This window comes from Leucoraja erinacea, chromosome 28, assembly GCF_028641065.1.
Source record: "Leucoraja erinacea ecotype New England chromosome 28, Leri_hhj_1, whole genome shotgun sequence".
Lineage (NCBI taxonomy): Eukaryota > Metazoa > Chordata > Chondrichthyes > Rajiformes > Rajidae > Leucoraja > Leucoraja erinaceus.
This window is the reverse complement of record NC_073404.1, coordinates 12,527,915-12,545,636: the sequence shown is the minus strand read 5'-3', so window position 1 is coordinate 12,545,636 and position 17,722 is coordinate 12,527,915. Positions and strand designations below refer to the sequence as shown.

At 49.4% G+C, this 17,722-nt stretch overlaps 2 protein-coding genes across 3 annotated transcripts in view; both read right to left on the bottom strand.

Annotated features, from left to right (window-relative positions):
- Window positions 1-3,145, bottom strand: part of LOC129710610 (Na(+)/citrate cotransporter-like) — a 43,612-nt gene extending 40,467 nt beyond the window's left edge. For both annotated transcript variants that reach the window (XM_055657744.1, XM_055657745.1), the window contains exon 1: window positions 3,030-3,145. In XM_055657744.1, the coding sequence (XP_055513719.1) occupies window positions 3,030-3,137 (108 nt within the window). In that variant the 5' untranslated portion in view covers window positions 3,138-3,145. The remainder of the gene's footprint in view (window positions 1-3,029) is intronic.
- A 6,426-nt stretch (window positions 3,146-9,571) lies between these two features.
- The window catches only part of LOC129710453 (Na(+)/citrate cotransporter-like), a 30,310-nt gene continuing 22,159 nt past the window's right edge, over window positions 9,572-17,722 (bottom strand). Inside the window, exons 11-13 of the mRNA XM_055657408.1 lie at window positions 16,154-16,315; window positions 12,727-12,864; window positions 9,572-9,968 (exon numbers count right to left, since the gene is read on the bottom strand). Of these exons, the coding sequence (XP_055513383.1) occupies window positions 9,840-9,968; window positions 12,727-12,864; window positions 16,154-16,315 (429 nt within the window). The 3' untranslated portion in view covers window positions 9,572-9,839. The remainder of the gene's footprint in view (window positions 9,969-12,726; window positions 12,865-16,153; window positions 16,316-17,722) is intronic.

Sequence of the window (17,722 nt, the reverse complement as noted above, 5' to 3'; positions counted from 1 at the left end):
TGGAGCTCAGTGGGTCAGGCAGCATCTGGGGAGAGAAATGGACAGACGTTTCCAGTTCAGACTGAAGGAAAATCCCGACCAAAAAGATAACCTGTCCTTACCCTCCACAGATGTTTCCTGAGCTGCTGAGTTCTTCCATCACTTTGTATTTTATAGTACAACTGGAGGAGAGGGTTTAAATCAGGCCAAAGCCTATCTTACTGCAATTCAGAAAAAGTGGAATAAGCTGTGGGATAATTTACCAGGCCAGGTGAAATATGTCCCAGATAGTTGGATATAATGAGGCAGGGAATTTCAAAGCCTACGCCCAACATTCAAATGCCTCGGAGTCAATATCACCAACAACATCTCCAGGCCACCAATATTGAAGCAACGGCCAAGAAAGCACACCCACGCCTCTACTTCCTTAAAGGCTTAGGAAGTTCGGCAAGTCCTCAATAACTCCCACCAACTTCTACAGATGTTGCATAGAAAGCATTTTAGCGGGATGCATCACAGCTTGGTTTAGGAACAGCTTCATCCAAGACCGCAAGAAATTACAGTGAATTGTGGACGCAGTTCAGACCATCACACAAACTAACCTCCCTTCCATTGACTCCATTTAAACCTCACGCTGCCTCGGCAAAGCCAGCAGCATAATCAAGGACGAGTCGCATCTTGGCAACTCTCTCTTCTACCCTCTCCCATTGGGCAAAAGGTATAAAAGTGTGAAAGCGCACACCTCCAGATTCAGGACAGTTACTTCTCAGCTGTTATCATCCTACCACAACTGGAGAGCAGTCCTGATCTACTATCTACCTCATTGGTGACCATCGGACTATCTTTGATCGAACTTGACTGGCTTTACCTTGCTCTAAACATTATTTCCTTATCATGTATATATACACTGTAATCATGTATTGTCTTTCCGTTGACTGGTTAGCATGCAACAAAAGTTTTTCACTGTACATGTGAACTCTAAACTACTAAACGTACTGCATAAATACGTGGTACTCCACCTGCAACTGCTCGGACAGGAAGGCTCTGCAGAGGGTAGTGAGGGGAGCAGAGAGGATCATTGGCGTCTCCCTACCCTCGGTATAAGAACTGTTCCAGAGCCTCTGTCTAAAAAAAGCTCAGAGAATTGCTAAGGACAAACTGCACCCCCTCCACATACACCTGGATCTCCTGCCATCAGGCAAGAGATATCGAAGCATCAAAGCCCGGACTACAAGACTGCTAAACGGCTTCCCACCACAGGCTGTGAGGCTGCTAAACAGTCACTCTGTACTCAGTCATTTGATTCTGCGGCTGGCACGGACACTATAACAACTGGCACTGGCCACTTTAATAACTGGCACTGCCCACTCAAATCAGCTGCCCCGGACATTTTTATGATTGGTTTATTGTATTTTAACGTTGTGTTTTACCTGCTTTTAACTATTTATTTATACTGTTCCATCAGGGACTGGATTGTTTTTTTGTTACTATGTGTGAAACGTTTTAAATTTCATGTGCGATGCTCCGCTATTTCCTGGGAAACGTCCTTTCATTTTGCACTGTACAACTGTTGCTTGCAAGATGACAATAAAGGATTGATTGATTGATTGATTGACAATAAACTAAACTAATTTCCCTGACTACAGACCAAGTGTTGGAGAATTGGAAGATGCTAATGTGGAGGTAATGCTTGGAAAAGGATCCTTCTTCAGTCTGAATGGTGGGAGAACGATGGAAAAGTGAGGCGTGACAAAGCCTGGCAAGTGATATAGGTGGACACAAGAAGCTGGAGTAACTCGTGTTTAAGAAGGAATTGCAGATGCTGGAAAATCGAAGGTACACAAAAATGCTGGAGAAACTCAGCGGGTGCAGCAGCATCTATGGAGCGAAGGAAATAGGCAACGTTTCGGGCCGAAACCCTTCTTCAGACTGATGGGGAGCTGGAGTAACTCAGCGAGCAGGCAGAAAATGAATAGGTGACGTTGTGGCGGGCACGGCCATTTTGATATCGAACCGTCGTTGGTCAGCCTCGAACTCTCGTGTGGACCGGGCGTGACGTTGGCCGACCAAACACGCGATCAGGGGGCGGGGCTGTCGTGTGGTTTGAGTACAAAGGATTTGGCGGTTAACTCGTTTTGCTCACGAGCGACGGCACGGTAATAGTTAAATATTAACGCGATGTGCAAGTGAGTGACGGGGCTGTATCGGTTTATTTTAAAAAAAACGGAGTGTTTACACAACGCTTGGAACTCGACAATATTTCGGGTCGAGACGCTTCTTCAGATTTCCAGCCTTAAGAAGGTTCATGACCCGAAATGTCACCCATTCCCTTTTCTCTACAGATGTTGCCTGACCCACTGAGCTATTCCAGCTTTTTGTGTCTTTGGTTTAAACCAGCATCTGCAGTTCTTTCCTACACAAGTGATAGATGGATACAGGGTGAGGAAGGTTTGATTGGCAGATGAGTGGAGTAAATGACAAAGGCTAGACGTGCAAAGGAGACAGAATTGTGTCAGATAAGGAGAGAAGTGGGAAATGTAAAACCGGAGGGAGAGATAGATGTGGAACGAGCTGCCAGAGGAGGTAGTTGAAGCAGGAACGATAGCAATATTTAAAAGACACTTGGACAGTTACATGGATAGGACATGTTTATAGAGGGATATGGGCCAAACTTGGGCAGTGTTGATGGGGTGTTCTTGTTGGCATGGACAAATTGAGCTGAATTATCATTTCCCACATCTCCCCCACCCCCAGTCCATCGCCTGCCCCTGGCCCCAGACAGCGAGGAGGGGGCGACACGCTGGAACTCCTCCAGCTGTGCGCCCAAGGGCAACATCTGCATCACTCGGTGCCCTTCACTCGTCGAGTGACGCCCCCCCTCTCCACTCCGCAAATGAGAGAAAAGTTTTGGTAAAGCGTTGCAAATCTACTCGCGCCGAACCTGGGAGTGAGCCACGGGAGGGGGGTTCAGGACAGGGATCACTAGAGACATTGGTGTTTGGACGGCATCGCCGGGGTCGGGTCAGGGGTCACTGGTGTCGGATGCTTACCGTGGTCTTTATGGCGATGGGCAGTGGCAGCAGCAGAAGGATTGGCAGAATGATAGTGAGAGCGAACGGGTGGGGGAACCCCCGCAGCGCCCTCAGCCACGACAGCATCTCCTCACAACTGGTCAGCCCCGGCTCCCCCCACTGGCTAACCCCCCCTCTCTTCTCCCCCCGCCCCGGCTCAGCCCCTCTGCTTCGTGAACAGCCTCTATCCCCCGTCCGAGCCCCTCACCCCCACCAACGGCTCTCCCCCTCCACCAACGGCTCCCTCCACCAACGGTTCACTCCCTCCCGCCAAACGGCTCCTCCCACCAACGGCTCACCCGTTTAACTTGGTATCATGTTTGATGCGGACATGGTGAGTCAAAGAGTCTGTTCCAGTTCTAAATTCTGGTGATCATCATCCAAACACTTCTTACACTGTCAGTGACTGCTTCCCCAGTCTCTCGTGCAGTATCTTTGGTGTGTTCCAGGTACTCACCATTCTCTGGATGAAGAAATTCACACTTAGTTTCCTCTCCCCACCCACCCTTATCTGAAATCTATGTCCTCTGGTTTGTCTACATCTTTTATGGGGAAAAGCCTCCTACACTCTACCCTATCCACACCCCTCATAGTGTTATAAACCTCATGTGACCTCTCCACCTTCTCCACTCCATGGACATCAGGCCCAGTCTCCCCAATTTCTCCTCTCTTCACACAAGGGAAGTGCGACAGAATGTCGGAGATATTTTTTCTTTTAATGCTTCTTTGATCTCCAGCCCAGCTAAATCTATTCCTGGGCCTTGCTTATACTGACACACACTTAGTTGTATTCACGCTCTGACACACACACACAAAACAATCAAACACCACGACTCCCAAACCCACACACACAGCAACATGCTCAGTCACGTACATTCCCCCAACATGACAAAGTGTGGCAGGGACAGGGCAGAGTCAATGTCAGGCAATGTTGGGCAGCATGGTGGCGCAACGGTAGAGTTGCTGCCTCAAAGCGTCAGAGACCCGTGTTTGATCCTGGCTACCGGTGCTGTCTGTACGGAGTTTGTATGTTCTCGTGAAGGCGTGGGTTTTCTCCGGATGCACCAGTTTCCTGACACACTCTTAAGATGTACAGGTTTGTAGGTTAATTGGCCTCTGTAAATGTAAGTGGTTCCGAGGGTGTAGGATAGTGCGAGTGTACGGGGTGATCGCTGGTTGGCACGGACTCGGTGGGCGGAATGGTCTGTTCTCACTTATCTCTAAAGTCAGGGTTGGGAGGGGAGAGGGGAGGGGTGACAGGGTAGGGGGAGAGAGTAGAGGGTAGCTTAGACATACAGTGCGGAAACAGGCTATTCAGCCCATCGGGTCCGCACCAACCAGCACCATAATACTGTCCCACACAGCAGGGACATTATACAATTATACCAAGCCAATTAACCTACAAACCTGTGCGTCTCTACTCTCTGGAGTGTGGGAGGAAACCGAAGAACCCGGAGAAAACCCATGTAGATCACGGGAAGAACGTACAAACTCTGTACAGAGAGCACCCATGTTCAGGATTGAACCCGGATCTCTGGCGCTGTAAAGCAGCAACTCTACCTCTGCGCCACAGTGCTGAGGCAGGGTGGTGGGTGGGTGGGGGGGCAGAGCAGGGGGTACAGAGTGTGTGTGTTGCTTGTGGAGGGGGAAGAGTGTGTGTGTGTGTGTCTTTGTGGGGAGAGGGAATGGAAGGACAACTGCAGGGGTCAGTTCTTCCCACAATTGCTCCCTATTTACATTCATGGTCTGGAGAAAGGAACTGTATGTAACATTTCCAAATGGGCTAATACAAATGTTGGCGGAAGGGCCTGTGGTGATGAGGATACTGCTGTGGGATATACCCTGTACATAGATTAAGTTAGCAAGAGTGGCAAATGGAAGGAGGTATGAAGTAAATGGAATCAAGAGCCAGATGATTATTATCTAAACTAAGAGTGACGGTGAGTGAAGTTCAGCAGGAATGGCGTGTTCAGCACATGCAGCACAAACAGCAGCGATCATGTCCAGCTCGTTATGAAAATAAACAGCTCGGCCTCTGTTGCACAAGGTTGGAGATTAAGAATGGGGAGACAAAAGGAACTGCGGATGCTGGAAACTGGAGCCAAACACAAAGTGCTGGAGGAACTCAACAGGTCAGGCAGCATCTGTGTAGGGGAATGGACAGACGATGAAGGGTCCCGACCAAAACGGCGACTGTCTATTCTCTCCACGGATACTGCCAGAGCTACTGAGATGCTCCTGCATTTTGTTTTCAGTTCGGGGAGGTTTTGTTCCAGTTGGTGAGATACAATACAGCTGGAAAAAAACAGCTGTTGAGATATAACACAGCTGGAATATCGTGCAGCTTTGGTAGGACTGGAGACAGTCCAAGAGAGATTGGCCGGGCTAAATCTTGGGATGAGAGGATCATCCTATCAAGAGAGGCTGGACAGTTTGAGCCTATAGTCTAATTCAGTTTAGTTTAGAAACAGGGTCATTCAAAAGGAGATTAAGTATTTCTTTAGACAGTAGTTGGTGAATCTTTGGAATTCTTTGCCATAGAAGGCTGTGGAGGCCAATTCAATGGATATTTTTTAAGGCAGAGATAGATTCTTGATTAGTACGGGTGTCAAGGGTTATGGGGCAAAGAGAATGGGGTTAGGAGGGAGAGATAGATTAGCCATGATTGAATGGCAGAGTTGACTTAGGCCAAATGGCCTAATTCTGCACCAATCACTTAAGACCTTCTGACACTGAGTCCGCGCCGACCAGCGATCCCCACTCACTTACACTGTCCTATACACACGAGGGACAATTTACAATTACACCAAACCAATTAACGTACAAACCTGAGATACACACAAAAAGCTGGAGTAACTCAGTGAGTCAGACAACAATCCTAGAGAAAATGAATAGGTGACATTTCAGGTCGAGACCCTTCTTTAGACTGAGTGGCGGGAAAGGGAAAGGAGAGATATAGACGGTGATATAGTGAGAAATAGATCTCATTTATCTCTAGAGTGGGGAGTCTGCGGTGCCCCAGTAATAACATGCTGACTGTGTCAACGAGTTTTGGATAACCTGTCAATTATCTGCAGCTTTATAAAACGTTGGTTCGTCCACATTGGAGTATTGTGTGCCGAACTGGCCACTCATTACTAGAAGTATGTGGAGAATTTATCCAAGGTGCAGCAGATGTTTACCAGAATGCTGCCTGTATTAGAGGATATTAACTGTCAGGAGAGGTTGGAGAAACTTGGATTGTTTTCTCTGGAACGTCAGATGTCGAAGGGAGCCCTGATAGAAGTATTTAAGGCAGGAGATTGGGGTTAGGAGGGAGAGATAGATCAGCCATGAATGGCCTCGTTCAACTCCTATCACTTATGATCTCATGACCATCCATCCCAATTAAACCTAACCTCATTACCCAATCCATTCCACTCAACCCAGGGCAACTCAACGCAATTCATTCCAATTTAACAGAGACACAAAAAACTGGAGTAGCGGGTCAGACAGCATCTCTGGAGAAAAGGAATTCCTTTACTCCAAAGATGCTGTCTGCCCCACTGTGTTACTTCAGATTTTAGTGTCTCTCTTTGGTTTAAACCAGCATCTGCAGTTACATCCTACACACTCAGTACAACTTAATCTAACAAAGACCAACTCCCATAGTGGAGACACATGGAACTGCACAAGATGGAATCATGAGCAAAACACAAAGTGCTGGAGGAACTCCGCAGGTCAGGCAGCATCTGTGGATGGAAGTAGATGATGTTTCAGGTGGGGACTCTTCTTCACACTGATGAAGGGTCCCAATTCTCCAATTGGAAACAGAAACTTCAGCCCACAAGTCCACACTGACCATCATTCCCTGGTTCACACTAGTTCTATGTTATCACATTTTGTGCATCCATTCCTGACAACAAGGAGCAATTTACGGAGTCCAATTACACAACAACCCACACGTCTTTGGGATGTGGGAGGAAATCGGAGTTCGCGGAGAAAATCCATGCAGTCACAGGCGGGAAGTGCAAACTCCACACAGTCAGTACCCGAGGTCAGGATCGAACCGGTGTATCTGGCGCTGTGAGGGAACAAGTCTACCAGCTGTGCCACAGTGCCATCTTGTGGAGACAGTGTTCCTCCAATGGTTTGTGAGTTGCCCCATACCCTCACCGAGTGCAGCAGCTGCAGTGTGCACGGTCTACAGCAGACACTGCAGTTATTCACACGCAAACCACTCTGACAGGCTTCCCCAAGGGCCGGTACCATGTCCTGGTAGACGAGCATGAGTGTGTCTCATGGCATTTTGGCCTTCAGAACAAGAGGAGTTGAGTACAGGAGCAAAGAGGTCCTTCTGCAGTCGTACAGGGCCCTGATGAGACCACACCTGGAGTATTGTGTGCAGTTGTGGTCTCCAAATTTGAGGAAGGACATTCTTCCATTGAGGGAGTGCAGCGTAGCTTCACAAGGTGAATTCCCGGGATGGCGGGACTGTCATATTTTGACAGAATGGAGCTACTGGGCTTGGAAACACTGGAATTTAAGAGGATGAGGCGATCCTATTGAAACTTATACGTACGATTATTAAGGGATTGGACAAGCTAGAGGCAGGAAACATGTTCCCGGTGTTGGGGGAGGCCAGAACCAGGGGCCACAGTTTGGGAATAAGGGATAGGAGATGAGGAAAAACGTTTTCTTCAAGAGTTGTGAATCTGGAATTCTCTGCCTCAGAAGGCAGTGGAGGCATTCTCCGGATGCTTTCAAGAGAGAGAGCTTTTAAAGAAAGCAGAGTCAAGCGATAATGTGAGAAGGCAGCAACGGGATACTGAATGTGGATGATCAGCCATGATCACAGTAAATGGCGGTGCTGGCTTGAAGTGCCGAATGATCTACTCCTGCACCTATTGTCTATTGTCTGAGATCCTTCAATTAATTATAACAGACCTGGGCACTTTGTAAACGACCCCTGGCTTGTTTTCAGACCTGCTGCAGACGACGTCTGTCTGAGGGTTGGTCCTGTAGGTGTGGCAAGCGGTCGACCTGTGGGAGACCAGTCTCTACCCTTCAGCACAATGACAGGGTATCACGGGGGAGGGGAGAGTTCGCCAACCACTCGCCCAGGGATTGGCTGCACCTCCCCTTAAGGAGGGGCTGAGCGCAGGGTAAAGGCGCAGGGATGGGCTGTGGGGGACTGTACACATACAGAACCACAGGCAGAGCGACAGCACGGATTCAGGCTGTTGAGCCCACACTGACCATCAATCACTTGGGGGCGGCTCAGGGTAGAGTTGCTGCCTTACAGCGCCGGAGACTCAGGTTTGATCCCGACCACAGGTGCTGTCTGTACGGAGTTTGTACGTTCACCCTGTGATCGTGTAGGTTTTCTCCGAGTTCTTCGGTTTCCTCCCACACTGAAAAGGCGTGCAGGTTTGGAAGTTAATTGGCTTGGTATAAATGTAAATTGTCCCTAGTGTGTGTAGAATAATGTTAGTGTGCAGGAATCGCTAGTCAGTGCGGACTCGGTGGGCATGTTTCCGCGCTGTATCTATAAAACTAAAACCCATTCACCAATCCTAATTCATCCCATTTTTTAAATTCTTCCCACATTCCCATCATCTCATTGTAACTGTGTCGGCTTCCTATACGTGGCGACTCTTTGTGCATGGTTTGCAAAACAAAGAATTTCACTGACATGTCACATGATAGTAACATCCTTCTTCAGATTGATGTGTCCCCCCCACACCCCCCCCCCCCCCACCCACCCCCCCCCCCCCCCCCCCCCCCCCCACCCCCCCCCCCCCCCCCCCCCCCACCCCCCCCCCCCCCCACCCCCCCCCCCCCCCCCCCCCCCCCACCACCACCCCCCCCCCCACCCCCCCCCCCCCCCCCCCCCCCCCCCCCCCCCCCCCCCCCCACATCAGTCGTAAGAAGGGTCTCAACCCAAAACGTCGCCTATTCCTTTACTCCATAGATGCTGCCTCACCCGCTGAGTTTCTCCGGCATTTTTGTCTGCCTTCGATTTTTCCAGCATCTGCAGTTCTTTCTTAAACGTAACATTTCAATGAATCATTCAATCTCCCCGAGATTCCACCTGTCACCCACACAGCTAACCCACCGACCATCGATCACCCGTTCACACTAGTCCTGTGTTAACCCACTTTCCCATCCACTCCCTACACACTAGGGAAAATTTAAAGAGGACAATTAACCTACAAACATTTGCCTCCACTCCCTACACGATTTACAGAACGTCAATTAACCTATAAAACCGCCCGTCTTTGGGATGTGGGAAAAAATTGGAGAACAGGGAGAACATGCAAACTCCACACAGACCATTTCTGAGGTCAAGATCGAACCAGAGTCTCTGGTGCTGTGAGGCAGACTGCGTGGGTTTCGTCCGGGTGCTCAGGTTTCTTGCCACATCCCAAAGACGTGCGGGTATGTATGTTAATTGGCCATCTATAAATTGTGTAAGTTAGTGGAGGCACAAGTGGTTTAACTAAATGGGTGATCGATGGTCAGCAGGGGCTGGGTAGGCTGAAGGGCCTGCCTCTATGCTGTGTAATTCAATGAATCATGGCTGTGTGAAAGGCAGCGAGAGGATTGCAGGCTGACAGACATGCCCGGGTGCACTAACTTTGTTTTATTCATGTAAATTCAAGCACTGACAATGAGTCGAGACACCCCACACCAACCACCATCCACACGCTCCACGTAGCCTTGTCCCCGGGCCTCCCGCCATTAACCAGACTGTCGGCAGCACCTGGCGGGTAGTGACGTCCATGGCAGCCGTCTCCCTGCTGCCGGTCACGGTGAGCGGGAGATGTTGGCCCAAGCAGGGAATGTGTCGATATGGAACATGGCACGGCCCCAAGTGTTGATGGCCACGGTGACCGACACCACACTGATCACTTTGAGAACAAACCCCGCCTTGACCTGAACAAAGGCAAACACTCGTTAACATCTGCCCACCCTAGGGCTAAAGATATCCTGGTTGGGTTGCCTGGCCAAGCTGGCCATCTGCGAGTCACGGCGTCAGGCAGAAGAGGGCTCTACCTGAGCTGCTGCCTGCCCCTTTTCTGGGGTTACGTCCGCGCCCGGGTGGGATTAGAAAGGGAATATGCACTGTCCGCAGGTACCCTGGGAGATTTCCTGGACCGCAAGGCGGTGGAATATATCATTAATATGGATTGTAATATAGTTGTTTAGGAGTGCAACATTTCAGAATATTTGTTTTAAATAATTGCGTGATTTAACATTACAGTGGTGGGTTTATTTGGTATTGTTTTGTATTGTATATACAGGTGCACAACCTTTTATCCGGTGTTCCGGAAACCGAAAAACTCCGAAAACCGGCCATTTTTCCAGGATGTCCTCTGCACACTAAAGCTCGCGTTTGGCGCCAAACTTGACCCGAAACGACCCACGGTCAACCCAGGTACTACTGTACTACTGTAGCGGCTGCCTCCTCCCTGGAGACCGGGGAGACACTTAAACATCTGTAAATCATTGCTTAAATGTTAGTCAGTTAGTTTGGAGGGCTTTTATGTGAAGGGGGGGTGAAGGGGTAAACTTTAATTCTTAGTCCCCTACCTGGTCGGAGAGGCGGTGAGCGGTCAATGCATTACCGGGTCGCCGTGCAATAAGCTCCGCAGCGCTGTGGCCGCCAACTCCCAGCTGGGGCTGCGGGCGTCCGGCCGCGGGCGGCGCCGGTTGTAGCTCCGACCCCGGCAACTTTACCCCTGGCTGCGAGGCGCTCCAAATCCACCGCCGCCCGCGGCCGGACGCCCGCAGCCCCAACTCCGCGAATGTTGGGAGTCGGCGGCGTCGCAGTGCTGGGATACCAGCGGGGAGCGGGCAATGCCTTACCGGGTCGCCGTGCGGTAAGTTCCGGAGCGCTGTGGCCGCCGACTCCCAACATTCGTGGAGCTGGGGCTGCGAGCGTCCGGCCGCGGGCAGCGCTGGATTTGGAGCGCCTCGCAGCCAGGGGAAGAGTTGCCGGGGTCGGAGCTCCAACCGGCGCCGCCCACGGCCGGACGGAGCCCCCAGCTCCGCGATGTTGGGAGTCGCCGACCAGGTAGGGGACTAAGAATCAAAGTTTCCCCCTTTACCACCCCCCACCACCACCACCACATAAAATCCCTCCAAACTAACTGACTAACATTTATGCAATGATTTACAATGATTCCCCGGTCTCCGGGGAGGAGGCAGCCGCTCCAGACTTTTCAAGCCGCCCGCGCTACCTTCCTAATCTACGCTAAAAATCTTCCATTCGGAAATCCGAAAATGTCCGAAATCCGACAAGTGTCTGGTCCCATGGCTTTCGGATAAAAGGTTGTGCACCTGTATTCTTAAAAATTAAAAAAACCCATCTGCGCTCCCAAAGCTGGCCAGTCCATCAGTGGTTCTACTGCCAGAAAGCATCCGGGAACAAGAACAAGAACCGGGACACAGTGACCAAAGTTGTCCCATCACACCACCAGGTCACTGAACGGGTGAACTGATCATCCACGGGTTATTTACTCAATGCACAGGAATAGGCTGCTGAGAGTGGTGGACCCAGACCCATTGCAGGCACAGCCCTCCCCACCATCTTCAGCATCGACATGAGGCACTATCTCAGAAGACTTCATCTATCATCTAGGATCCCTACCATATAAATTCTATCAATCAATCATAAGGGGCATGCCCTCTTCTCATTGCTACCATTGGGCAGGAAGGACAGAAGCCTGAAGTCCCACACCACCAGGTTCAGGATTAGCTACTTTCCTGCAACCATCAGGTTCATGAACCAAACTTCACAACCTTAATCCTACTTCACCAATGGAACCTTTTATGCTTTCATGGACATGTTAGAAATTGTGTTTTTGCTCTCAAGCTTGTGTTTTTCCCCCATCTTTTTCCTTTTTACTTTTGTGGGATTTATGTATAATTTATGTTCTGAATGTTTATCTAAATCTGTGTGCCTGTGATGCTGCTGCAAACTAGATTTTCATTGCACCTGCATCTCACCATACTTGTGCACATGGCAATAAACTTGACTGTGTAAAGTTCCTCTCAGGCCCGAGATTTATTTTACATACAGTGAGTGATTATCCTGTTGTGGAATTTAATTCCCATTTATTCTATTGGTTATTGGGATCTTGACTAGCGTTTATTGCCCATCCTATGCTGCCCCTTGAAAAGGTGGGGGGAACACCTGAAGAGAACCCACACGGTCTCAGGCAGAACATGCAAACTCCACGCAGACAGCACGCGAGGTCATGAACAAACAAGGGTCTCTGATGCTGTGAAGTTCTATGTTGGACTGTAACATAGTTAGAATTAGTCCATTTAGCCCATCCAATCATGGCTGATCTATTTCTCCCTCTCAACCCCATTCCCTTGCCTTCTCCCCGTGATGTTTGAGGCTCTTACTGATCATGTTCTAAGGTGTGTAAGGACAGGTATCCTGCCAACCCACCTCCCCTCCTGCTCCCACCACCCCAACCTCTCTCACTACCCCTCCCACTACTTCTCCCCCTCCAGCATCCCCTCCCCCCCCTCACACCACCTTTCCCCCTCCCACCACGTCTCTGCCTCCCCCTCTCCCTCTTACCACCCCTCACCTCTTCCTCCCACCACCCCCCTCCCCCTCCCACTCCCCCTCCCACCACCCCTCCTCCACCCACCACCCCTCCCCTTCCACACTCACCATGTCGGACACCCGGACGTGGCCGTAGGAGAAGACGATGGCGTTGGGCGGAGTGGCCACTGGCAACATGAAGGCGAAGGAGGTGCTGACGGTACATGGGATCATGACGTAGAGAGGGTTCAATTTGAACAAGACGACCTGTCAGGGGGAACACAGCTTAGAACATAGAACAGTACAGCACAGGAACAGGCTCTTTGGCGCCCAATGTCCATGCCGAACACAATGTCAAGTCAAACTAATGCCTTGCCTCCCTGTCCCTCCATTCCCTGCATATCCATGTCCAAAAGTCCAAAACTTCTATCCAAAAGTCTGAAGAAGGGTCTCAACCCATTCCTTCTATCAAGAGATGCTGCCTGTCCCGCTGAGTTACTCCAGCATTTTGTGGTTCTGAATGTCTACCCTATCTACGCCTCATAATTATCAAGTCCCTCCTCAGTTGTTCCAGGAGACAAGGAGGACAATTCTTTCACTGAGAGTGGTGAATTCTATTGGTTATTGGGATCTGGACCAGCGTTTATGGAACAAGTTGCCAGAGGAGATGGATCGAAGAACATAATATAAAAGATAATTGGACAGGTACATTAATAGGAAAGGTTTGGAAGGATAGAAGCCAAATATGGGTAAATGGTACGAGCCATAGAAACGTGGAAAATAGGTTCAGGAGGCCATTCGGCCCTTTAAGCCAGCATTCATTGTGCTCATGGCTGATCGTCCCCAATCAATAACCCGTGCCTGCCTTCTCCCCATATCCCTTGATTCCACTAGCCCCTAATTCTATCTAACTCTCTCTTAAATCCATCCAGTGATTTGGCCTCCACTGCCCTCTGTGGCAGGGAATTCCACAAATTCACAACTCTCTGGGTGAAAACATAGAAAATAGGTGCAGGAGTAGGCCATTCGGCCCTTCGAGCCTGCACCGCCATTCGATATGATCATGGCTGATCATCCAACTCAGTATCCCATCCCTGCCTTCTCTCCATACCCCCTGATCCCTTTAGCCACAAGGGCCACATCTAACTCCCTCTTAAATATAGCCAATGAACTGGCCTCAACTACCTTCTGTGGCAGAGAATTCCACAGATTCACCACTCTCTGTGTAAAAAATGATTTTCTCATCTTGGTCCTAAAAGTCTTCCCTCTTATCCTTAACTGTGACCCCTAGTTCTGGACTTCCCCAACATCGGGAATAATCTTCCTGCATTTAGCTTAAGTATTTTGTAAGTTTCTATAAGATCCCCCCTCAATCTTCTAAATTCTAACGTGTACAAGCCGAGTCTATCCAGTCTTTCTTAATATGAAAGTCCTACCATCCCAGGAATCAGTCTGGTGAACCTTCTCTCTACTCCCTCTATGGCAAGAATGTCTTTCTCACCTCAGTCGTAAATGGTCCCCCCTTTATTCTAAGACTGGCCCCTGGCTCTGGACTTGCCCAACATTGGGAACATTTTTCCTGCATCTAGCTTATCCAGTCCTTTTATCTATCTTCTATATTACTAAAAGTCTGATCCTGACCGCTTTTGGCTCGCTGTGGTGTGATTTCCGAGAGAACGTCACCACCTACGGCCGTCATTTTTGGCCACCTCGCTCAGAGCCCCCCTCCGCCTTCCGGGATTTTTCCCATCGAGGAAAAATCAGAGAGATATTAATGTTTAAAAAAAATTCTCCATTCTCTCTGTTGAGGGGTAAGTGTAGTCCCTCACTCAGTCTCTACCATACCCAGGAAGCGATCGGGTCACGGCTCTCTGAGCTGCGAATAACACTGAATGCACGTCTACTCCACGTTGAGTCCGCTCGATGCGGCTGTATGGTGGCTGCTGTCCAATTGTTTGCCTCGCCTTTTTAACAAATTTGTGTTCACAAAATGAATTTTGGTTGTCGGGTGGCTGCTGCCCAATTGTTTGCCTTGGCTTGGCTTTTAAAATCGTTGCAACAGTTGGCTGCCAGCCCAAGAATCCATTTGGCCCACAATGTCTATACTAGCCCTCTGGAAACCAGTACCTTCGGCCCGCAGCACTCATACTAGCGCAACATAAAGCCCCCCCCCCCCCCCTTACTGGTGAGCAATATTGGAATTGGTGGAGAGGTGGAATATGGCGTTGGTGACCAGCCCTCCAGTCTGATGCTGGGACCCGATGGGTCCCACTTAGTCTAGTAATTGTATATGTTTCTATAAGATATCCCCTCATCCTTTTAAACTCCAGTGAATACAAGCCTAGTCTTTTCAATCTTTCCTCGTGACAGTCCCTCCATCCCAGGATCAATCTCGTGAACCTACGCTGCACTGCCTCAATCACAAATATGTCCTTCCTCAAATTAGGAGACCAAAACTGTACACAATCCTCCAGATGTGGTCTTACCAGAGCCCTATACAGCTGCAGAAAAACCTCTTTACTCCTATACTGAAATTCTCTTGATATGAAGGCCAACATTCCATTAGCTTTCTCCACCGCCTGCTGTACCTGCACGCCAACTTTCAGTGACTGGTGTACAAGGACACCCAGGTCTCGCTGGACCTCTCCCTTACCTAACCTAACCCTGTGGTATATACTTGGCAGGTTCGGGCAGCATCTATGAAAGGAGAAGTGGTGAGTGGTTCATGTCTCTCACCCTGGACCCTGTATCTTGTGGATAATGGAATGGCTTTGAGAATGTAGGCAGTAGGCACAGAATTCCCAACCTCTGTCACAGAGGTGCAGCAGGTAGAGTTGCTAACTCACAGTACCAGAGACCTGGGTTTGATCCTGACTTTGGGTACTGTCTACATGGAGTGTGCATGTTTTACCTATGACCGTGTGTGTTTCTTCCGTATACTCCGGTTACCTCCCACATTCCAAAGACATGCAGGTTTATAGGTTTAATGTTCTCTGTAAATTGTCCCAGGTGTGTAGAGAGTGGATGTAAAAGTTGGATAGAACTAGTGTAAAATGGTGATCAATGGTCGGCGTGTTCTCCAGAGATGCTGCCCGATCCACTAAGTTCCTCCAGCACTTTGTGTCTATCTTTGGTATACACTAGCATCTGCAGTTCTTTGCTTCTGCAAACTGTAGAAACTCAGCGGGTCATGCAGTATATGTGGATGGAATGCACAGAAGATGTTTTGGGTAGGGACCATTCTTCAGATAGCAGTCTGAGTCTGAATTTGAAGAAGGGTCCCAAACTGTAACATCTTCTGTTTGTTCACTCCACAGATGGCCCCTGACCAGCTGAGTTCCTCCAGCACTTTGTGTTTTGCTGTAGACTCCAGTGCCTACGGTTCCTTGTGTCTGCTCACTGTAATCATACAAGTGATGATAAACTTCACCTGAGCACCCTGCCCAAGGTGAGCGTGAGGAACCGATCGCCCCCCCTTGCCCATCGCACCTCCCCTGTGTCGGGAACAGCTGCCTGTGGTGGGGGGGGGGAGGGGGTTGGGGGGGGTGCAACGTACCATGGAGGCCAGCATGGGCAGGAAGAGGGTGGCAGTGGCCACGTTACTGGAGCACTCGGTGAAGATGGAGATGAGCAGGCATAGCAGGGCAGCGATGCTCCATGGCGGCAGGTTCTTCAATGGCAGCAGTTGTCTGCCCATCCACACGTGTAAGCCCGATACCTGGGGAGGAAGTGGCAGGGATTCAGTCAGTTGGCAGTTCATAAGTTGTAGGGTCAAAATTAGGCCATTCGGCCCATCAACTCTACTCTGCCATTCAATCATGGCTGATCTATCTTTCCCACTCAACCCCAATGAATGATACTTTATTGTCACATGTTTATACTGTTCATACTTAATTCTTAGTTTAGTTTAGAGATGCGGAAACAGGCCCTTCAGCCCACCGAGTCTGCACCGACCTGCGATCCCCGCACATTAACACTATTCTACACACACACTAGCGACATACACCAAGCCAATTAACTTACAAATCTGTACATCTTTGGAGTGTGGGAGGAAACTGCTGTGGTGAATGTTTATGTTAATTCTTATGTAGTTGTGTCTTGTTTTTTTTGTATGGGTGTATGGTAATACGAATATCACTGTACGTTAATTACTACGTGACAATAAAATACATTTGAAACCTTTGAAACCAAAGATCTCGGAGAAAACCCACATGGTCATGGGGAGAATGTACAAACTAAGTACAAACAGCACCTGTGGTCAGGATTGAACTTGGGTCTCTGGTGCTGCGAGCACTGTAAGGCAGCAACTCTACCGCTGCGCCACCTTGCCACCCTGTTAATACTTAATCAATTCCCTCATAGTTCATTATTTCACGTCCATACAAATTCCTGTCATAGGAGCAGAATTAATCCATTCGGCCCATCAGCTGAACTATCTTTCCCTCTCAACCCCATTTTCCTGCTTTCTCCCCATAACCCCTGACACCCTTGCTAATTAAGAATCTGTCAATCTTCACCTTAAAAATAGCCATTGACTTGGCCTCCACACCCGTCTATGGCAATGAATTCCAGATTCACCATGCTGACTACAGAAATTCCTCAGGTAGACACATAATGCTGGAGTAACTCATTGGGAGAGGCAGCCTCTTTGGAGAACAGTCTCGATCCGAAACATCACCCCTTCCTTCTCTCTAGAATTGCTGTCTGGCCCGCTGAGCATTTTGTGTCTCCCTTTGATTTAAACTAGCATCTGCAGCTCTTTCCTGCACAGAAATTCCTCACCTTTCTTTTATTCTGACAGTTTCTGCTCACTCTGTTGCAGTCCAGCACCCTCCTGTGTCTGTCCGAGCCAGAGCACCCATCCCCAGCTACGTCCATCCCTCTCAACCTGGCCTCTACACCCGATTTTCGACCCATCCTGTTTCCAACCCTGACCTTTGCCCCAGCTCATCTGCCCTTGACCGAAGTCCCATACCATCTTCAATCCCGCCTCAGTCTATCAGACCTTGAACTTTGCCCTGCCCATCTCAAGGGCATTGGTGAGAGAGGCAAAGTTTAAAGGAGATGTGCAGGGCAAGTTTTTTACACAGTGGTGGGTGCCTGGATCACACTGCCAAGGGTGGGG